The sequence below is a fragment of the Apostichopus japonicus genome, chromosome 17 (assembly GCF_037975245.1).
Source record: "Apostichopus japonicus isolate 1M-3 chromosome 17, ASM3797524v1, whole genome shotgun sequence".
NCBI lineage: Eukaryota > Metazoa > Echinodermata > Holothuroidea > Aspidochirotida > Stichopodidae > Apostichopus > Apostichopus japonicus.
This window is the reverse complement of record NC_092577.1, coordinates 20707609-20731407: the sequence shown is the minus strand read 5'-3', so window position 1 is coordinate 20731407 and position 23799 is coordinate 20707609. Positions and strand designations below refer to the sequence as shown.

Below are 23799 nucleotides of genomic sequence, written 5' to 3'. Positions count from 1 at the left end.
CAGAGCTGGACAGATTCACTTCGGCCACACCTATAAGCCGATGTCTGGAGGCATATGCACCCGTGTAGTACGGCGTATACGTGGATGAGGCCTAACGGAGAAGATGCCTCCAGGATAGATCGAGTGTATGCGCCCGTAAGTTTTAAATTTTAGGGTTGCGAGACGCTCAGCTGTCCGCTCTCTGACCATGACACTGTGGTAGCACGTTTTGTTTTGCCTTCCATTTTCCCGATCGGGCGGGGCCCATGGAAGGTTAACTGTCGGATTCTTGGCGAGGCAGAGTTCCGCCAAGGTTTCGAGACCAGGTACAAAGGATGGCAAACATTGAAGCCAGCCTTTGCCTCTACATCCCAATGGTGGGATGATGTCAAGTTGCGCATGAAACGCTTCGGTATTATGCAGTATTGCGTGACCCGCGCACGGCGGCGTCAAAGAGAAAAATTATCGAAGCTGTGCGCGGAGGTGAAGTTTGGCGACCCTTCGGCTGTCATCGCTTTGCAGACCTATCTCGATGAAAAGTGCCCGCGTCAGGGCCCGTGTCGAAGCGGTGGAAGCCGAGGAACGCCCTTTACTGAGGTTTTACCAGTCCGTAAGCTCATCGGCGGGTGATAGACGCGTCCCATTTGTGCGCGCTACTGATGGGACCGTCATTAGTGAACCTCACGGCATTGTCCGCGTTTACAAGGATTATTATTCGAGTTTGTTTACGCGTGGCAATGTCGACTTGTCGGCACAGGCCGATTTATTGAGGGGAATCTCACAAACTGTTCCCCACGATGTCAATGATATTTTTTTTTGGGGGGGGGAGGCGGAATAACCATTGTTGAGCTTTGGAAGGCGCTTTCGAAGATGAAGAATGGCAAGTCCCCCGGGTTCGGACGGGCTTCCGAGGGAGTTCTACCGAACCTTCTGGGCATTAATAGGACCCGACCTCAGAGCCGTCTTCGAGGACGCCTTCCAAAACGGACTGTTAAACCAAAGTCAACGTCTGAGCATGATTACTTTGCTGCCCAAGTCTGGGGACCCCTTGGATCCTCATAACAAGGGTCCAATCACCTTGTTAAGTGTAGACTACAGGTCGCTGGCTAAGGCTTTGTGCAACCGCCTTGCACTGGCTATGCAGCATCTTGTGGGTGATCTCCAGACTTTTGCAGTGAATGGTCATTGCATCCAGCAGTACTTGTGGTTGATGCGCGACTTGACCGACTTTGTTATTGACCGAGATCTGCCATGTGCATTGGTGTCTCTGGACCAGCAGAAGGCCTTTCATATGGTGGATCGTGGGTTTTTAAGGAAAGTATTGGAGACGTTTCAGTTGCACCCGGTTTTTCGTAAATGGATTTCTGTTTTGTATCAGGAAAGTTTCAGTTCTGTTATCGTAAATGGGGTTTTGTTCGGAGGTTTTTAACGTGGAGAGGGGGGTGCGCCAGGGGTGCCCTCTGTCTCCATTACTTTATGTTATGTTTAGCGAGTCCCTCTCTCGTCTTTTGGAAAGGGACTCAAGACTTGTTCCATTCTTTGTCCCAGGGGGTGCCAAAGTGAAATGCGTTCAATATGCAGATGACGTCACGTGTGTTGTTTCGAGTCTGGGCTCCTTTCGTGCCCTCTCGCAGGATTTATCTATCTTTGAGATAGCTACCGGGGCGAAGTTGTATCCGGAAAAGACAAAGGGCCTTCGCCTTGGTAGCTGGAGATACAGAGACTTGCCATTCGGTGCATCGTGGTCGGATCAAAATATCAAAATTAATGGTATATGGTTCGGCTGCGATGCACCTTGTGATGTAACCTGGAACGAGAGGGCTGGGGTATTTGAGAGCTGACTCGAAACCTTTGGCACCCGCTGGCTTTCGATCCTGGGGAAAGTCACCGTAATCAATCGTTTTGTTTCGCCCATCTTGTGGTACCCGGGCACGGTGTATCCAATTCCGCCTCGAGTCCTGGTGCGGTTGGAGAGAGCGATATTTTCATTTATTTGGTCGGGTGGTACAGAGCTTGTCAAAAGGGCAGTAATGTACCAAAAACTGGAGAAGGGTGGGTTAGGGGTGGTTCACCTGGGAAGTAAATTGACCCTTTTGTTATTTAAGCAGTTGTTTGTAGCGGTAACTGACCCAGGGTTGCCTTGTTCATATTTTGTACGTTTTGGGGGCGGTTTGCACCTGCGTCGATGGGTCCCGGCGCTGTTTAGCAACAGAGAACCGCATAGTAGTACTCCAAACAGGGCGGTGCGTGTCATTTGCTCCGCTCTGATTGAGTTGCCCCCTGTTGACCTGTCACAGCCGGCCCTCGTTCACAGTTCGTTGCGGGATAGGGCCTTGAATGGAATTTTTGTCCAGGGACGTCATCCTGCCGAAGTATGGCGTTCGGTGCATTTAAGGCTGAATGGTTGCAGGCTCCGTGATCTTACATGGAGAATTGCACACGGTGCCTTGGTGACCAACCTAAAAAGATATTATTGGCGATTGGGTGATGGACTGTGCCCAAGGACCGGCTGTGACAGCTTAGAGAGTACCGCTCATGTTTTTTGGCATTGTTGCTTTCTAGTAAACTGATGGGAGTGGTTCCAGACCCGGACCGACCGTGTTACGGGTGACCGTGACCGTTCATGGTCGGTAGGGCAGGGCTTTATTTTATATGGGGTAGACCCTCCAGTTTGTTCGGTTGCTGTGTTGCACCGCATTATTTTTCTTTGCTCTATTGTGAAAAAACATGTTTGGCGGAATATATGTAATGTGGTTTTTAGGGGAAATTTGCCAATTAGCAGGCAGTCCTGGAGGCGGTGAAGTCGACATTCGCCTTCAAATTGAAGGCGATTTTCGCCGTTTATCTGGGGCTGCCTTTTTTGTACGCTGGTGTGCCGGGGAGGGGGTTTTTCGTTTCGCTGCGTGTGGGTCGTCCTTTCGTAGTTTTTGGACTGTTTCAGTGGGGGGTTGGGCGTTTTGTCTGTGCAGGTCGGCGGGCGTATGTTTTTTGGCTCGCTTGACCTGAGTTTCGGTTCGGTTCGGGATGGTTCGGTAGGTAGTGCCGTTTGGCCGTGACGTTTTGTATCCCGCATGGCGGGTCACGTAAAAAGCACTATGCGTCTCCTGGAGAAAGTTAATATCTTGGGTGTGGAGAAAGGCAACAACTGTTCGCCTTTTCTTTGTATTGCCGAAGCCCCCTAGGGTTATAAGTAAATTCCTAAACGCAATGAAAAAATACAAACCAAAGAACAAACGGGAAGAAAGAGTTCAAAAAAAGAGGAAAGGAAAAATGTTAAAGTCAAACCTTCCTGAAGATGGTGGTAAGTCCCCGCAGAGGGGAACCGGGAGAAAGGAACAAACGACACCTTAATGGTGACGTGAAGAATTAAATGGCGAGATTGCCTGACTGGGCATACTGCAATGCAAATGAGAAACTTTGGTACCTGCGAGTCGAAAAAGTCCGCAGTAAACATAAAGTATTATGGTAACCAGGCCATAGACTGGAAATGTTTCTGGTTGCGAAAAGTCAGTCCAACTTGAACGGACGACCATCAGCCTGCCTCCAACAACCCCCGCGAAAATGGAGTGTAACTCCTGTCTGGAATAGATCTGCCGCTTTCTTTGTCCACTTTCTTTTCTCTGCAAGGTCGGCTTTGGTAAGATCATAAGGATTTTAATTTTATCTTGCAAAAAGGATACTCGGACGAGTATATGGCGCGGTCTCTGCCCCTTACTATTTTCCCATCCCGATGTGCCCGCTCAATGTGACAATTAGGTAACCAGCTTTTTGTAGTACTTCCGAGGCAATGGTAACACAATTTTCCTTTTCTGCTGTTTTATACCCGACGATGCGAACATTGCTCCGCCGGGGAAAACGTTCCTGTTTATTAAGGAAGTCCGCATGCTTATGTTGTGTCTCTTCTAGACTCGCGATCCTGCTATCCAAGATGGCGCATTTTTCATTCAGTGTGATATTTTCAGCTTTGAGTTCTTCAATTACTTGACTTTGTGCTTCAATGGCCTGTCCGAAATCATCACGAATTTTCTTAAATTCCTTCTTTCTATCTGTTCTATAGCAATATCTAAGCTTTTAGAGAAACTGGGGGGCGTACTTGCCACGTCCTCGTCACTTGTCTTACACTCGTCAATAGGAGGTATAAGCTAGGCTTGCTCCTGTTAGGGTACTGCTTAGGCTGCGAAGTGTTCTCTGGGCGTTGTCTGGACCAGTTTTCTTTTCCCCTGAACTACCTTTCGGTCCTCCTCTCACCATTTTAGCGACGGGATTTAGTTTCAGAAGGGAAAAAACAAACAAATATATCCTGGTCAGTCCACTGAATGTCTCAGGTTGAAATAATGGTTACATCTCTATGTTCCGACGTCTCTATGTTCCGACGTCTCTATGTTCCGACGTCTCTATGTTCCGACGTCTCTATGTTCCGACGTCTCTATGTTCCGACGTCTCTATGTTCCGACGTCTCTATGTTCCGACGTCTCTATGTTCCGACGTCTCTATGTTCCGACGTCTCTATGTTCCGACGTCTCTATGTTCCGACGTCTCTATGTTCCGACGTCTCTATGTTCCGACGTCTCTATGTTCCGACGTCTCTATGTTCCGACGTCTCTATGTTCCGACGTCTCTATGTTCCGACGTCTCTATGTTCCGACGTCTCTATGTTCCGACGTCTCTATGTTCCGACGTCTCTATGTTCCGACGTCTCTATGTTCCGACGTCTCTATGTTCCGACGTCTCTATGTTCCGACGTCTCTATGTTCCGACAATTTTTTTGGACTCTAATTTTTGTCACAAATTTGTTCGGAGCCATTTTTTCGGACCCAATTTGTTGGTACCCCATGTTTGTTTGGAGACTCATTCTTTTTAGACCCCATTTTTCGGACCGTGGGGTGGGGACTGACGAAAAAAAAAGTTGGTGTTAGGGGTCGCAGGTCCCGGTGGTCCACTCTTAGGTCCCGACCATCCTTTGGTCCTAATTAGGGGTCAGGAAAAAATTGGTCAGAAATCATGTTGGTCTAAAATTTGGGGTCCCAAACAACATTGGTCCGAAAAAAATTGGTCCGAAAACATGTTGGTAAAAAATTTTGGCCAAAAAATTATGGGTGAGGAAAATTTGGGTCCGAAAAAATTTGTCCAAAAAAAATGGATTCCGAAAAAAATTGGGTCACAAAAGAATGGGGTCAGAACAGAGAGACGTCGGAACAGAGAGACGTCACCGAAATAACGTTTTGTATCCCGCATGGCGGGTCACGTAAAAAGCACATATCCGATGTCTATCAATGCCTTTACACCCGAAGAAACTGAAATAGATCCTTTGCCCTTCTTTCTCTTGTTCCGATTTCTGAAATACATATGGCACAGCAAAAAATGCAACTTCCTCTTCTGTCACTGTCGCGACGCATAAGATAACAATACACACAGACTGTTATACAACCTTGCAGGGTTTTCAAAATAGTTGCTAAACCCCTCGTTAGTGCAATGCCTTAAATCATGGGTTGCCATTTCAAATTTTTAGGGCTCACAAAGATATTCTGAAACAGAAGTCAAAGGCAGTTGATTAAGGAAATTATCGGACTTAGTTTATATCATCTTCATTTGTTTTTAGTGTTTAGTAATACCCAATCCACCGATGGACTGTGATTGAACATTTTTATAACTTTTATCGTCTGTTTTGGGGAAATTTTTACTCACAACTTTTAGTGTGCATTTTCTGTAGCATATGGCAGATAGCCTATCGTATCTTTAGTCCACTGCCAGTGTATAGCCTAGCCCAGTGTCATACTCATAGTGTATAGCCTATATAGTGAAGAGGCCATCTTGCCTTTGTGCTCATACGAATTTTGAGTTTGGATTTTTAACTTTTAGTATTTACTATGGAGATTGATTCCCACAACGATCTGTCGCTGAGATGGACATTATTCACCCTTACCATTATCCAACTGCTGTGTAGGACCTTGCAAGTTCCAAAAGAAGAGGGGTTAATATTAGGACAATCTTTGGTGAGCCAGTTCCAATTATCTTTTGCTGCATCCATTCCACATCGCCATGTTGACAAACGCTATCGTATATACTATACGAACTCAACCAAGGTTTCTCTTCTGCTTCTTATAGCTGGCGATGTAAACCCGAACCCGGGGCCGGACTACAAACCCAAATATCCTTGTATAGTTTGTAAAGCTGCGGCCAAGTGGGGGCAGGATTGCTTGGAGTGTGAATGTTGCAAAAATTGCTTTCACGTTCAATGCTTGGGTATGAACAATGCAGTTTATAATGTGATGGCAAATCACCCATCATACTCCTGGATATGCTGTGACTGTGGTATGCCCAACTTTAACACTTCACTGTTTAGTTTCATTAGTGCTAGAACAGAAAATAGATTCAACTCCCTCTCCGACATGTCAAGTGGAGATTCTGACATGGTCTTTAGCCTACCACAGGATAACAATATAGGAACACCCACAAGATCATCCCTGCAAGGATGAGATCATTATTTCCAGACCTGTTAGGATTAATAAAGCTAAAGAGTGTCCCCTGAAAATTATAAACATGAACTGCCAAAGTATCCGTGCCAAGCTTGCCGGTTTCTTGGGGCTTGTTGATGAGGAAGACCCTGATGTAATCGTAGGAACTGAATCTTGGCTGAATCCAAACATCACAAATGGGGAGATATTTCCATCTAACTTCCAGATTTTCCGCAAAGACCGTTCTGTCAACGGTGACACCCACGGAGGGGTCTTTTTGGCGGTTAATGATAGATTAATCGCTCAGGAGGAATCCAACCTCGACCAGCCTAACTGCGAACTGAAGTGGATTAGCTTACATGTTAAAGGCATTGCACCTATGTTTATAGGAGCTTTTTACCGTTCCCAAAATACAGATAACGATTATTTGAGACTTCTTGACGACTCTCTCCAGAGAATCCCGAAGAATGCATCTATTTGGCTCTTAGGAGATTTCAACCTGCCAGATATTAATTGGAACTCAAATTGCTTTACCCCGTGTGGAAGATACCCAGGACCAAGCAAGTTAATGGTTGACATTGCACATGATCATAATCTTCAACAAATTGTACTCAAACCTACTAGAGTGAACAGCATATTAGATCTTTGCTTCACAAACGATTTGTCATTTGTGAAAGAGGTTCATGTCTCGCCTGGTATCAGCGATCATGATACAGTAATTGTTATAGCAGCAATCAGGCCGAAGCTGGTTCATAAGCCCAAGCGGAAAGTTTATGTTTACACGAAGGGGAAATATAATAAAATTTGTGAAGATTTAAACACCTTTAATACTATACTTGTGGCAGACTATGTTAATCGATGTGACATAAACTCCATTTGGACTCAGTTCACAAAATATTCTGCAAAAATCAATGGATGCAAATATCCCATCTTAAAATTAGCACCTGTAAGGTTAAACTCCCCTGGATGACGGAAGCAATGAGAAAGAAATGTAATAAAAAACGTAAGCAGTACGACAAAGCCCGTAGATCAGGAGATTTTGAAGAATGGGACAAATTCAAAGAAAGTAGACGAAAAATTGACCAGGACCTCCGGAAACTCCGCAGAACGTATAGTAACGACATTTGTAGTACTCTAAAGACAAATAATACCAAACCCTTCTGGCGCTACGTAAAATCCATCCGTCGAGAAGTATTCGGTGTCAGCCCACTGCAATCCATGGGTCGATTGGTCTCTAATGCTAGAGAAAAAGCTGAAGCTCTGAACACTCAATTTTGCTCAGTGTTCACAAAAGAAGAGACAAAACCTTCCTTATCTTGAAGAGAGTACCACACCAGACATGCCCGACATTATAGTTACCACCTCTGGGATTGAGAGACTTCTAAAAAATCTGGAAGTCCACAAAGCTACAGGCCCTGACAATATTCCAGCAAGGATTTTGAAGGAATGTTCTACTGCTATTGCTCCGATACTTCAAAAGCTCTTCCAGAAATCTCTGTCCACTGATACAATTCCATGTGACTGGCGGAAGGCCAATGTCTCTCCTGTATTTAAAAAAGGTGACAGATCTGCTCCATCAAACTACCGCCCGGTCTCCCTTACAAGTAGTATCTGTAAACAGCTTGAACATATCATTGTTAGTAATATGATGACTCATTTTGATAAATACTCCATACTTAGTGATAAACAACATGGGTTTCGTCGCGGGAGATCATGTGAAACGCAGTTAGCCGGACTTGTTGATGACTTAACTCAAATACTGGAAAATCGGGGTCATGTAGATCTCTGTATTATGGATTTTAGCAAAGCATTTGATGTAGTTCCTCACAGACGCCTCCTCATGAAACTTGAACATCTTGGCATCAGACACAATATCAACAGGTGGATTGAGGATTTTCTATCCAACAGAACTCAAAATGTCATTATTGACGGGGAGTCATCAACAAGTTCTCCTGTGTTTTCCGGAGTCCCACAGGGTCCCCTGCTGTTCCTAGTCTACATAAACAACCTACCCGCCGACTGTGTCGCTTCTGATGTAAGAATGTTTGCAGATGACTTAATTCTGTACCGACAAATAAATTCCCATAATGATTGTGACAATCTTCAAAAAGACATAAATTCACTCTGTAACTGGGAGACAGCATGGCAGATGAGATTCAACAAATCAAAATGCTTCATTATGCGGATGACTCACAAGAAGAATATCCCAAATCATGCGTACTCAATGGGCGACTCCATCCTCCAAGAGGTTAAACACCATCCCTACCTTGGAGTCGAACTTTCAAGTGATCTTACTTGGTCAAAACACAACCAGTCGGTAAACAGTGCCAATAAAATCCTTGGTCTTATGAAACGTAATTTTTGGAATTGTGCATCATCGGCAAGAGAAACAGCTTATAAAGCTCTTGTTAGACCCAAACTTTAATACGCCAGTGTAATCTGGGACCCTCATCAGAAAATCCACACAGAATCCTTGGAAAAAGTTCAACGACGAGCTGCCAGGTTCGTCAAAAATGATAGTCGCTTTAGTAGTGTCACAGACATGTTAAAAGATCTCAACTGGGATACTCTTGAAAACAGAAGATTCAAAGCACGACTTGTTACCATATATAAAGAGACTCATGGCCTGATCCCAAGCAACATAAATAACCTTCTTGAAGACAAAGAAAAACCAACTACACGTCAATCTCACAGTTTTAATTATAAAATTCCTCAAGCTCAAAAGAACTGTTATAAATATTCACTTTATCCTCGCACCATTCCTCAGTGGAACGCACTCCCACCTGATCTAAAATCAGCACCAAACACCGCCTCCTTCAAGTTAATGCTGGGAAGTCAGCAGCACCATTAGCCAGCTTGGAGGACTGCACGTCAACAGCCACATCAGGGGCGATTTGTGCAGTATTACACCAAGACCAAGACCAAGAAATTGCTCAATGTGTGCGTGTCTCCTGTGTGTGTCATATGAACCTTGAATTTACCAAGTATTATTTAAAGTACATCCTTCTTTTCACACACACACACACAAACACACACATACTTCATACTATTAGTGAAAAGCTGATTGTCTAATTTTTTTCTCCTTTGGTAACATTACCCAAAAATATTTTACTGGTTTGTGATGCTTAACCAAACTAACAAAGTGTGCAGTCCAGGGTTCTGCCGCTGCCGGTCGGCGCCGGTCGGGCCCGACCAGCACGCTGAATTACCGACCGCCACAATCTGCCTGAGTGACTTTTCCGACCGGCACTTATTTTCGTTGGAACTCCACAAAACAGCAGCTCCATAGCCGGAGGGTCCAACGTACAGAAACAATCTGTTTGAGACTAGGGGAAATCCAGTTCATAACTGTTCAAAATATCCAACACATCACAGTGTCATACTTAGTAAAAATTACCAGAGTTCCGCATTCCAGACCAATGACTTTCATTTATATCTATTTTTATCGCGCGAGACACAGGCACTATCCAGCTGGCTAGTACACATACGGCCGTTAACCTTCGTAGCGGGTGAATTTACTTCATATTGCATTAGGCACGAGTGACAAGGGCTGGAAAACCTTGCGAACCGTCCGAACCAGGTTCGCGGGAAATCCGCGATGCTCGCGGGAAATCCAGCCCGGCTGGCGAGAAAAAAAAGCTGGCTATTTCGCAAGCTTCAGGGTATACGTGTCACACGGACACCCACGGCCCAGCACGGGAAGGTTGCTGTAATAAATCAGCCTCGCGGGAAACGTTTTGAATAATATTGCCATTCCACGTTCTTTTATATTTATATTGTATGTTGGTTAGTAAACGTTTTCTTTCGTATGAATTTGACTTCAGTTCAGTGTTCCCACTAAGGTGCGGGATTCCCTTCAACTGACTCAATAATCCCGCAAAGAAAACATTTGTCTGCTGGAAATCCCCGCATCGTTTTTTGGCATTCGCGATGAGTTTATAGTGTCAATGTACAACTTATTCACTTGACCGTATAGAGAAAAAAAAAATGAAAATCAATTGTGTATCAATTGTGTACGGAAAGGTGGTAGGCTACACCTTTCAAATTTTACGAAAGATCGAGCAAAGCACTTTCGAAAAATTCACGCCAAACTTGCATATCGTACTAAATGCAACTAATGTCATGTAAATAAGGCTCTAGTGCATACATTTATGAATATACCGTAACACCACATCTGGTGTTAAGCGGGGGGGGGGGGGGGGGGGAAGAAGTATTTTCTACCATTTCCAAAAAAAATTATATCCTACCATAGTTAAGTGTATAGCAAATAGCCTAACCACCTCGGCGGTTATAACGGATCTCACGTAACTACAAAATCACAACTAATTGTATTTTGCGGAGTTTACGTTTTCTACAAGAACATGGAAACAATATTTAGCATTGAGTTAATCATGCCAAGTGGCCTAAAACATGTGATTACAAGGGTAACTTTCATAAAGATGGCCATAGCAAGGGCCTTGATATCGTGCTATGCGTGTATGGTATGGACTGTGCCTCGTGTTTCATGGGGTGTGCATGCGGAGGAGTCAGTTGGCTTGAGGTGTGTTTTACTTACCTAAATGTAACGGGGATATTTTACCTACTTTTCTTGAACGTCTAAGATATCATTTCGCATAACTTTACCGATCCTTTACTGACTGACCTAATTAATTCTAGAGTGGAACGAAAAAAGTTTACTCCATGAAAAGTTCCCTGGCAACGTGCCAAAAAATGTTAACAAACAGGTGTTAGACAGGGGATGAGATCACAGTTGTTTGGCAAGGTACCTGGGAAAATTCGCAGCACATGTACCGTGGTAGTTGGGTCGGGTTAAACACTGCAGTAATAAACATGTACGCATAGTGCACGCTACTCATTGTTAGGAAGTCTAGAAACAGGGCTTTGTCGAACGTTGTTTGTTTCATAATATCGGAACTTCTGTAAGTTGCACTTTTTAAAGATTGACTGACAGATTAAATCTCTTTTCATTTTATAACACAATATAGCTACTCTAACTTGTCATTTTAAAATTTTCATCAGTTTCGTGTCAATTTAAATTCAAAAAGTGTTTTCATTAATTATGAAAAATTCCAGACATGAGATCTCATTTCAAAGCTGTCTACATGTGGCTCAGAATACTCGGGAAGGGCCGTTTCCGGCCATCTGGGGGTTTCCAAAACCCAAAATTTTCTTGTACGCTCCGCGCCGACCGATGGTGGCGCTCCGCTTAGATAGTCCTGCCGGCACTCAATCCACCCTGGGCAGAACCCTGGCAGTCCCAAGGAAGTCCTTCCATGCTGGAAAGTTATTTTCCGTATACGATAAAATAACCTTGCAGACAGCTGGCCGCTTCTCATACTCATAATTGTTCTGCTGATTCTGGTTCAAATACTTGGAAATCTTGTTCAATCTGTAGATACATTAAGAAGGGAGAGTAAAGAAAACTATTCACTCAAGGAGAGCATTTGGTAAATCACTGATTGCACTGATGTAATGCTGAGGTTAGTGCAATGTCAATCACACAAAACTAGAAAAACCCAATGCAAAAAGGCATTGAGAAACAACAAATTTTAGGTATAGCACATATCTCCTCCGGCCCTCTCATGGCCACTCTCCACTCCATCTCCCACCAACTCTCTCACTTCCCCCTCATCTCCAGTCTCTCTTGTGACTCCGTCCCCTCTCGGAGAACCGTTGGGGTTCGGGATGAGGTCTAGCTTGTCTTGGATCGCTGGCTAGCCAGCCATGTGTCAATCTCTTGCCATTGTGCTGACGTAAACAAGATACAGAGCAGACAAGGTCTTTGCGACTACAGGTCCTGCATCTGGGACAAAGATCATGGTCATCCTACGCCCGACCCGGGCGGAACATATAGAAAGGAAGAAGCGGGGTGGGAACCTAAACTAACAGAGTAGAGTTATGTAACAAAAATATCGCGCCCGCTAGGGGCTCGCGGCTTACAAAGTACGCTACAAAAGTGAAAAACAGTAACGCACACTAACCGGACCGTAACAGTCACTACTCAACTGCAGTTTGCAGTTTGTAGTTTGCTTTCGTGGAGTGCGGACGTGTTTTCGGCTGCTCTCCACTTTTCGTTGACCACACACTTTGTGTTTTTTACGTTGGCCTTTCAATACTTTGTAGTTTGTTTAGTGTAGTTTTGGCTTTGTTGCGTGGTTTTTGTTTTTCGTAGGTGCGTGGCTTACCACAGCCCTAGCTGTCATGGCGGCTCGCCGTGACAGCAAAATCGTATTGTTTAAGTTTTCGGGGCAGGCTAAGGTCGTCCCCGGACAAGTTTTTTCAGTTTTGCGTTCTGTTGGTTTAAAGGTCCCTGGAGAGGTTGACGCGCTTCAGGCGTGAACCTCTCCGGGGTATGAATTGTTTTCATGTTCGGTTCACCTCGGAGGCTTCCCGCGTCCGAGGTGTCCATGTGTTGGAGGGAGTTGAGGGACTGAAGGTCACACCGTATGACAGTTCGGTGTGGGTGACAGTCCTCCATCTCCCTCTGGACATGTCTGAACGGATTGTTGTGCGGACACTGCTGGGGCGTTTTGGGAAAGTGACCGGCTACGAGGAGCCGGAATTCCTTGAATGTAAAGGTGTCAAGACCGGGACTAGACGAGTTAGAATCGAACTCGAGTCCGATATCCCCGCTACCTTATGGGCACAGGGCCCACATTGCATATCCGGGCCAGCCTCGCACTTGTTGGAGGTGTGGGCTGGAAGGGCATGAGGCCAGGTTGTGCCCGAACAAGCGGTGTAGCCGCTGTTTACATGTTGGGCATACCCTGGCCGAGTGTAAAGCGGATATCGTGTGTAGCTCGTGTGGGAAACGGCCATCTGGCCCGTTTATGCCCAGACCGCTCATACGCCGCGAGAGTGGCTACGGGCGTGGTTGAAGCGGTCCCCGTCCCGGCCTCTGACACCGTAACACCTGATGCTCCTGTCATCGCCCCAGTGTCCGACACTAGCGCCCCGGTGGAGGCTTTGTTCCCCCTTTCATGTCCCCATTATCGAACTTGCCGAGACCGCCAGCCTGCCTACTGAGACAGAGCAGGACAAAACGGCGGAGATGGTACTAGCGGAGTTGCATGCGGAGCAGGATGCCGCTTGTACTGGTTCACCGGTAGCTACGCCCACTATCGGTGATACTAGTTGAGACTAAGTGGCCCAGATTCTGACTCGCCAATGGAGGACTGCACTACAGCCTTAGTTGTGTCTAAGGGGTCCTCCGATTGCTTCGACGAGACGAAACAGGCCACTGATCTCATTGACTCGAGCGGCCCTTCCGCCCTGCCCGTAGTCGCTTCCGCTATACCGGACACGATGATCGCTAATGGACCTCCTGTTCCTCGATCAAAGACGAGGAGCTTAGAACTCTGCTCGCTCGCAGGATAAGGGGGAACACGACTAGGTGCCTGAAAAGACCCGTTTTGGGACAAAACATCGTTGATAGGCACCTTATCCCTCGTCACCCTATCCCTCGTCACCCTTAATGTGAATGGGTTGAGGGGTACCCCCCAAAAAGGCCTATCGCCTGCTGTCGGGACGGCGATCCCCGGGTGGACTTTGGAGTAAGTTGGGTGTGGGGGTTCTGTGGTCGTTGCATAATATGAGTTGGGTTTTTTGTTTGGGGGGGGGGTTGGCTTTTTGGGGCCGGTTTGTAGTGTTTTTTTGTTTTGCTTCTGTTGGCCTCTGGGTCCGTGTCCTTTTCGCGTCACATTAGACGCTGCGTTGGTGTGTTTGTGGTTCTGTTGACCTTTGCTCCGTATCCGTTTTCTTTGCACGTAAAAACCACACACTGTATATCTTTTGTATTCGTCTTTTATACACTTTTGTGCGCATCGTTATAGGACTCTACTTCGGCATTGAGACCTCGTTTGTGACCATTTTCGTTTGAGTCAATGTTTTCTACCTATTATTGAGGGCTTCGTGCCGATGTGTTGTTCTGTAACGAGGCTGATTATAGTAATAGATTACGAAATCTACGCAGCGCTTGTTCTTCAATCGTTTATCTATGTGTTATATTTTTGGTATGTACTAGCGAGATTTAACGCTCGTCATTGCTAGCACACAACCATCCAAGCCGCATTTGAATCCATACCACCACCAGTCCTCAGGGGGGAATATTTCAACGCCCCACAATCTTAGACTGAGTTACCGTTACATTGGTGGGATTCTGTTTTCTGTTCAGCATGAATGGTTTAATTACCTTTCATTCGGACACACGCGTGTCAAGGCAGGAACTGCTTTCATGTACGGACACGAGTATTGCACCCTATTCGGGCTGACAGTTTGAAAACAGAATTCGCGAAGAACCCATACTTAGTGAGTTTCAGAATGGGGATGTTTTGTGTAATCAGGATTCGATGGTGGTAATTGAGTGCGTTAGTGACGGCGGCTTGGGAGGCAGTACGCTACCACGTGAGTATTTTTCATATTATCGTAATCATTACTTATATGGCTGCTAGGTCTTCGTCTGCGACGGGTGAAATACGTATGAGTCCCGCCCAACTGGGGGTCAGGCACTGCAGGGTACAATTTATATCAGTCTATGGCTGATTATATGCCATTAGGGGCGTACCTGGACGAGGTTCCAGGGAAATTGACATAATAAATGCGACCCATAAGGGAGTGGAGGACTTGCGCGTTACGAAATTCGGTATGCCACGGGGTGGTGTAACTGGCCCGGCGCCCAGGGGAATTTCGGGGGGGGGGGTGATTCCCTCTCTAGGATCCGTTACCCTAGTGAGGATAATGTATAGAGATTTTTGATCTATTTGTATTTCATCTATGATCTATTTTTTCATCAGTGGTGCAGATAATTCATGTCAGTTCTAGAGGGGTTAGTTACAGCAAACGGTATCCTTGTGTAGGCGAATGGCGTAAATGTAATCATTCAGGTTACGAACTGGACCACCGTCCCTCCGTAAGTCGCCAGGGAGCTGGCCATTATGGGAATAGGGAGGCTGGTAGAAATTCTAGGAGAATTGAGGATGATCAACTTAATGATAGACAACTTGTCAGCAACTCGGATAGAAATGTCCAGTTGGGGGAATATTCCCCGCCGGTTAGATACCATTCTAATGATTTGCCTGTACCTCCCTCAGATTCCCGTTTATACCCAATCAGAACGGAAGAACGCCTCGTAGCATTTGACGGGAGTAGTGAGTGAAACGATTATATTCTTAAGTTTGAATTTATATCGGAAATGAATAATGGAATGCCCTTTCTAAAGGAGTGCATCTTGCCAATTCCTTAAAAGGATAGGCCAGGCAATATTAAAACTCACACCAGAACTTAATCATTAATTGGCACCCATGCACATTTTTTTGGAAAAAAAGCCTCATTTGGTTGCTAAAGAGTCAAATAGTAACGCTTTTTTTCACAAAGTAACGTTCGAGGCAGTCTCATGAATAATTCATAGCCCCGGCATGATGACGTGAACGTTGCACACGGGTTTGTTATGATGCGAGATGATTGTTTACTACACATTGACACAGAGTACAGTATTATACGTTATTCGCAAGCTTACCCACGCTACATACCAGCTTTCAAGATGCCTATGTGTCAAGCATTCGGTTGCTCGAACAAAGTATCAGAACAGAAAGATAAGAAATTCTTTCCTATACCGAATCCTGAAAAAGATCGGGCAAGATGTGGAGCATGGCTCCACGCAATTGGAACAGACAAACATTCTCTTTCATCGTATAAATTTAGTAAGCACATGGTCGTGTGCGAGGACCACTTCGAGAAACATTGTTTCATGAGGGACTTCGAGGCTGAAATGGGCTTCAAGACTTCCCAGAAAAAGACTCAAACCAGATGCGGTGCCGTCAATTTTTGTGCACAGACAGATGGACTTCACGAGCAAGTAGTGGGAGGAGAGCTGCTGATGGGGAAATTTCCGAGGTAAGAAGCCTAGGCCTAAGCTACACTCCATTACTAACCGGCCCACAGTACAGTATAGGAGTTAAGTACTATTACTAACGTTACTTAGGCTACCGATGATAGTACTGACTTAGCCTACTTAAGCTATTACTAGATGTAAGTTAGTAGCCTAGCATATGGTAACGTTTACCACCAGCAGTAAGTTTTTTTTTCCGGTATGGGTAGGCCTCTCGACTAGGTCACTCAGTCACTGTTGTTACTTGTTAGGCCCTAGGGTAATGTTTTCACTTACTTAACTCTGCCTAGCCTATGTATACCATATACAACAAGGTCATGTATAACTAATTTAGTCCTTACAGTTACACTGTCTTTAGGAAGTTTTTCATGCAACTTAATGAGGCTATGCAAGCTTTGTAATTCAACGTTTGGTCTAGGCCTAGCACAGATTATAGTACTAGGCCCTTGCTAACAACAACGAATAAATTCAAAGTGACAGCCAAGTTGACTGCTCACATGGCAGTTTTTTTTTTGTTGCACATTGAATTTCTTGCAAGCCTTTGCTAAGTCAACCACAGCAAGCTCTTGCTGACCAATGCTAGCAGTTAAATTCCCTCATCTCGAGTACAAAAAACATAGTTCTCAGAGTCTTGTACAAACTCTTAACTGCATGCCTTCCCCTTATTTGAGCGTTCTATATTGTGCTATTAACCTGTCAAAATGCTTAATCAAGACAATTGAAATTGACTGACAAATGTTACTTATCTTTCTTAACTTCATGTCTCTAGTTCACATTCTTACCATCTGATAATTGTTCATTGAAAAAACATGACAACAAAGGTTTTGTATCGATCAAATAATTAATTGACATTTTTTCTTCACAGATGTTATCAAAGTTACTTCATCCACCAGAAGATGCTTCCGCAGAGGCGTCAGAAGGTGAAGCAACCTTCCATTTTGTTCAACGCAGTAGCATTCCATCAGTAAATGCGGTTAGTATAATAATTATAACAACATTTCCATTTCCTAACATTTTCAAAATTGTGTGAGGTATCCAAGATGGTTGTCTCCTGTTAATTTAATATATTAACTGTTAATGGAAAGAAAATAACCAAACATGCTTCAGTCAAGTTTGTGACAAATTTGATATTGTTTATAAGAATATGATGATGAGCATCTTTTATATGCAGTGGCAGAAGCAGAACTTGTTTGTAGGGGGCTACAATAGCTAGGGTATGTAGCACATGAAGGGAGGGGATGAAGGGGTGATATTCCCTCCCACAGTTTAGAAAATTTTGTACACTTCTCATAGCCAAAGTCACTTAAAGTGATTTCGACATAAATTAACTGCAAATATTCTTGCTTCAGAGACCAACAACCAGAGAAGTTCTCACCAGATATAAATCCTCTATCCCCTAAGGTGTGCCACTGTAATGTGAAGGAATTTTGATGATGAATATTTTGGTTCCAATTGCAACCATATTACGTACAATATCATGTTAGGTTTTAGCACTGCTGGTAACAGTCAAGAGAAACAATGCTTTGAGTTAGTACAGTACTTCCATTTTACTTGAAGGGGTTAATTCTATTTCCTAACTTCAAAGTCTCTTCCATAATATTAAAGTTTGATGTGCTTTCTCATTATTATACAGTACGTGGAAATAACGGAATCCACAACCACAAGCAGCTGGAAAGACTACTGAAGGTCAGCTTTCATTGAAGCGTAAAAGGAGAAGGGTAAGCAAAGTAATGCTAACTATATTTAAAATAAATTTTAGAGGACAAGAAAGGCTTTTGAAAATAACACTTACCACCTGACCCCCCCCCCAAAAAAAAAATATATATTATATGGACCCCATTGCTCTGGAAAATGGAAAAGCTCCTTAATGCCTGTAATTTCTTTAACCTAATCAAATTTACACGCATCTTATCTCCACCAGGATAGAGAACATTCACCAAAATCTGTTTGTGTACAATTGTCACTTTTCCTTTCAAAGGGAGGGGGGTGGGGGTACGGGCTAGCTTTGACTCATTATCCACCTCCATGACTTTCTGATGTATGAAGTCTGTGGAGGCTATTATGCGCAATATCTTCTTGTATTGAGGTTATAAATGGTAAATGATTGCAAGTTATTTTCTTCTTTTGCAGCGTCTTTCAAATCGTGCATCATCATCTAGTAAAGAAATTGCTACACAAACTGATTTGGGAATTTAGTGTCATCATCTACTCAGACTGATTCACCTGAATACTATGATGGTGAAGCCCAAGAACCCCCTGTTCAGACTGATGCTCCACCTGATCATTCCTATTGTGCAATGGAAAAAGATGAAGAGATGGTGAGCAACATATCCATGTAGTCTTTTGCTTTATGGTTTAACATGCTCTGCATCAATATATTTTTTTTAAGGGGCTTGGTGGGAGGTGCGTTTGCCACATCACAATTTAACTATTGCAACCAATTCTCGGGATCATTACATCTATCTGGGTTGAGTACCGGAGTATGTAGCCAACACATTACTATGCCCATCCACATTTGGTAAACATGATATCTCAAAAAGTGAAAATTGCTGTTACTTCAAAATTGGTATGTAAGTTCTGTAGCCCTTAAGTGTTTTTGCTTCTCATGTTGGCAAGGAATCACAGAGTAAATTGACTTTCTATTTTGGTTTCGATTAAAATTGTAATGCTGCATTTACACTAGACCACGATTCCCACGATCGCCACGATTTTTCAAAAAGCGTGGAGCTCCACGATATATTAATGTTTTTTTTGTTCTTTTTCCACGCTTTCAGACGCTTTCAAACGTTTTGTAACGATTTATAACGCTTTGATAGGAAACCAGTGCCTTCCGGTCAAGGCCTGCGACGATTTTCATTACGTTCCCTCAAGTTATCTTACGATCACCACGATAAGCTCTCGCGTTCTGCCACGTTCTGTTGAGGTCCCTCAGGTTCATCAAGTTCTGTTAAGATCTCCTAAGATTTCTGTACACGATTTGACTAAAATTACCACTCTTGAATCCCGATTGGGGTATAAAGAGGAGGCCGGGGCCACTCTCTCATTCGTTCCAGAGAAACAATGAGGAAGCATGCTTCCAAGAGATGAAGAAGATATTGAATTGGCAATTCTGGTTTATGCTTATATTGTCGCTAAAAAAAGAAGGCAGCGGCAAGAAGAAGAGGCAGAACGGAGCAGGGTGGAAAAGAGTGGAAGGCTGAGGAGGCCAAGGAGAAGACCTACAAGGTGGTGGGTGAAACGGTGGTTAAGTGCAGAAACAAGGAACCAGTTGGGGCACCATTCTCAACTTCTTAACACAACGTGGGTCCTAAAACACAAGACAAATAAAAGAAACTAGGCTATAGCTGGTCTCAAAGGTCAGATGTTTTCGTGTGAAGCGCTGAAATGGCAATGAATCTTGGAGAGCGTGGGGGCCCTTTCATATGCAAAATCGGAATCGTGCGGGGACCTAACCTAACGTGTCAGATCGTGGGAGCCAAACGCGGCGACCGCAGCAGATCGTAACAGAGCGTCAATAAATTACTCACGCTTCTCAAAGCATCTTGACGAATCGTAGTAGAGCGTGTTCCTCACGTAGTGGATCGTAGTGAAACTTGAGGATATCGTGTTTCAAAATCCAGCAAGATCCCCTGCGATAGTGCACCAAGGTCTGTTTCGCTCTGTTACGCTCAGTTCAGCTGTACTACGATTCCCACGTTCTTTCACGCGCTTTCACGGTTTGGTCTCAGATCGGGACAATCGTGGGGAAATTTTTGACTGTGAAAAATTTTGTCACGTTCATGACGATCAGCACGATTCAACTAAGTTCCCTCAAGACCACCACGATTCTGTCACACGACCTCCCACGCTCCTCACGATTCTCTAAAATTGTGGGAATCGTGGACAACATGGCCTAGTGTAAATGCTGCATAACGTTTGCAGTCATGCTGGCATGTGTGTGATGCTTAGCTTGTACACACTAAAACTCAAGAAGGGGAAGCTTTGACAAATCTCATATTTGGTACGTAGGTGTACCACATTGAGTGCAAGAAGCCTATTGTGTTTGGTGGAGGTGAAAGGTCATTTGGGTTCAAATTGTTATATAAGATACCTTAGTTTGTGAATGTGATACATCTCAGAGAGTACATGTCAGTAAATTTATTTGTTCTTATAAAACATCACTTTTCTGTTTTCACAGGTCGTCATAGAGTGTGATACACATTTCTTGCAAACAGATGTGATTGAAGAGGAGAAGGTGGAGAAGAGAGTTGACGAAACTCCGGTAAATGTGGCTGAGCCTGCGGAGAAGCAGTCAAGTTCTTCACATGATGACTCTCACCCCAGTGATGTTTCGTACCACCTTGAAAGTGATGATTCATCTGAGGACAATGAGGAAAGGGAAGCCACAAAGGAAGAAAAGTGTGTTCATGGCAGAAAATTGATAGTGTATGAAGAAGCACTGGACATTTTATTTTACAGTTTACGTTGTAACCAGTGTTTTGCACCGGTAGAGGATGTTGAGAAGGTTAATGTGGGAATCCTGCTCCGTGCTAAGCTGTATTGTGTGAATGGCCACCAGCTGCTGATTTGGGATTCTCAAGCAATGCTTGGCGGCACACCTGCTGGTAACTTGCTAGTCAGTGCAGCAATCCTGTTTAGCGGGAATACCTTCCACAAAGTGGGGCACTTTGCCAAGTTTCTTGGCCCTAACTTCATAGGCAAATCAACTTACTACAATTTTCAGAGGGATATCTTGAATCCTGTTATATACAGTGCATTCAAAAAGCAGCGGAGACTATCTGGAGAAGGAAGCTAAGTTTTCTGGTGACGGTCGGTGTGACTCCCCAGGTTACAACGCTAAGTATTGCACCTACTCATTGATGGACACAGAGACTGAAAAAATAATTGTTTCAGAACTTGTTCAGGTGTCAGAAACTACAAGCTCAGTTGCAATGGAAAAGCTGGGGTTTCAGAGGTGTATGGAAAAGCTGAAAGCATGCAACGTAACTGTGGACTTGATTGCAACTGACAGGCACTGTGGGATCATAGCTCTCATCAAGAAAGAGTATCCCAACATTGACCATCAGTTTGATGTCTGGCATCTGTCAAAAACCATCAACCAAAAACCAAAAGTAAGACAAAGTCGTGTGAGGAGCTTGCAAGCTGGATCCAAGCAGTATCTAATCATCTATGGTGATCAGCTCACACCTGTGACAAGGATCCAGAACTGCTTCTTGAGAAGTTCTCTTGAGAAGTAGTTTACCATACTGCTAACATTCACAGCTGGGACACATGCAACAAGTTTCACAGATGTCAACATCCACCTATAAGGGAAGATGATGAGGTTGAGCCAGCATGGTTAAAACTAGCTTCGCCAGCCCACAATGCTCTGAAGGACATCGTGATGGACAAGATGCTGTTAAAGGATATTCGTTTCCTGAACAGGTCATGCCACACTGGCTCACTGGAGGTTTTTCATGGTGCCATGCTGAAGTACTGTCCAATGCGCCAGGAGTTTGACTTCCCAAATATGCTGGCCTGAACACAACTTGCCATCATTGACCACAATGAAAACAGTGGAAGACAGCAGGCGGTAGTAAGGAAAGGCCATAAGAAAGGCCAAAAGCGTTACAATGTGGTTTTCTCTAAGGCATGAAAAAAATGTGTTGTTAAACCAATGTACGAAGCTAAGGAGTATAACTTCATCTATGACCTCCTGATGAATGCTGTGGCGATGAAGATTGGCCACCTCCATGTTTTGCCTCCGAAAAAAAGACCTGCCACAGAACATAACTAGAAAACCGAAACCAAGCAAAGCAGAACTAGTAAATACTTTTAAGTCACGCTTCGGGAAATTTCAACTTTTCCTTCAGTGAAGCTGCCATCGGTTTCCCTGATTTCAACATGAAATAGGGGTTTTCCGGGGAAGGGGAGGGAGGGAGGGTAATTTCATATTTTATATTTTCCTTTTCATCTTTCTGAACAACAATTGTTAGAGTGCGGGGGGGGGGGGTGCAGGAACGAACAGAACCTGCAAACTGTCATGTGGGTCTTCCACACATTACTCGACTTGTCTAATATTTAATTCACTAGTAGTTGTTTTCTTACTCATTATGGTAGAATTAACAAAGACAAAATAGCTGGTATACCTGCAAAATTTACCCACATGTTTGTACTAATACATTATGTATTTTCCGTTATCTTTGCTGCTCAATTATGATGTAAACTTCATGCCATTCTTATAATAAATTTTTATGTTTCAAATAGCCCAGTGCAAATTGTCGATATATTTTTCTTCTACTCCATACAAGACTATCCTAACTGCCATAAATTGTTAGCCCAATTTTTTTTTAATAACAGATATACAGAAAAGGAATTTGATATAATACACATTATATGCAGGTTAGTATTTGCCAAATTTCTGTTGTTGATTTTCTTTTCATTTGATTTGATCATCTTCCAAACAAGGTACTATCTAGAATGCCCCAGGTTAATACCTAGTTTTTATCACAATTACAGAATATCATCATCATTATGGTTGAACTTAATGTCTTGTCTGGTTAATGATGTATTTACTTTTTGATCGAGAAGAAACCAAGTGGTAAAAGTATGTGTTTTGAACTTTTGATATTAATATTTCAACTTTTTTCTTACTTATTTTTTTATAAATACAGAAATGAAACATGAAACTAGAGCACCAATGGTGCAGAAGCTCATACCTTTTCGAGCTGAAAAATGTAGGGCCCACAAAACCAATTTTGGGCCCATGAGGGATACCCCCCCCTCCGTGAGCAGAATCCTGGCCACACCACTGGCTATAATTCCTATTTTACCCCTTTAAATCCTATTTTACCCACTCTCTCAAACAATACCATGCACTGACCTACCCTATTAAACTTTCTCCCCTCTACCATACCTCAGGCTCAAAGACTTGTAAGAATCGGCAAGTGCTGATTGGCTATAGGGCTCTCATGCTTACAGTTCAACAGTTAATAACAACTCCCAGTCCTGCTTTAATTCCACTAACAGCCTCTGCAGAGCTTAACCACAAATGTAAACAAACACTGCAGACACTGGGAGACAAATTAAAGGAGCTTTGGCAAAAAGTGAAGGCTCAGATTTTTTTAAACAATGGGGATTAATTGTAATTAATTAACTTTTGACCAAAATTTTTTAGGCATCACCTTATTCATACACAATCCAACAATCATTAGTTCAACTTTGAATATGATCCATCAAAATCTTGAGGAGATTGAGACATTTGAAAATATTACAAAGAATGACCCCCGATGACCCCCTAAATGACATTTGACCTCAATTTTCCGAACACCCCTCGTAACTCTCATCCCGAGGAACATTGTGACTAAGTTTCATTATAATTGGCCATACACTGTACGAACAGGAGCAATTTGAAAATATAGGGCCGCGGCCCGGGCCACAAAAGACCCCTAGTTGATCTTTGATCTGAAATTCATGAACACCCTGAAGGTAAAACTACCA

General features: G+C 43.8%; 1 protein-coding gene and 1 pseudogene across 1 annotated transcript; both read left to right on the top strand.

Moving 5' to 3' along the window:
- The first annotated feature begins 4595 nt into the window (after window positions 1-4595).
- On the top strand, window positions 4596-8387 carry LOC139984923 (uncharacterized; annotated as a pseudogene).
- A 7394-nt stretch (window positions 8388-15781) lies between these two features.
- On the top strand, window positions 15782-21130 carry LOC139985102 (uncharacterized). Its single transcript, XM_071999301.1, has 5 exons — window positions 15782-16325; window positions 17186-17293; window positions 17954-18038; window positions 18451-18638; window positions 20498-21130. The coding sequence occupies exons 4-5, from the start codon at window positions 18618-18620 to the stop codon at window positions 21113-21115; spliced, it is 639 nt and encodes a 212-aa protein (XP_071855402.1). The 5' UTR covers window positions 15782-16325; window positions 17186-17293; window positions 17954-18038; window positions 18451-18617; the 3' UTR covers window positions 21116-21130.
- Window positions 21131-23799: the final 2669 nt, after the last annotated feature.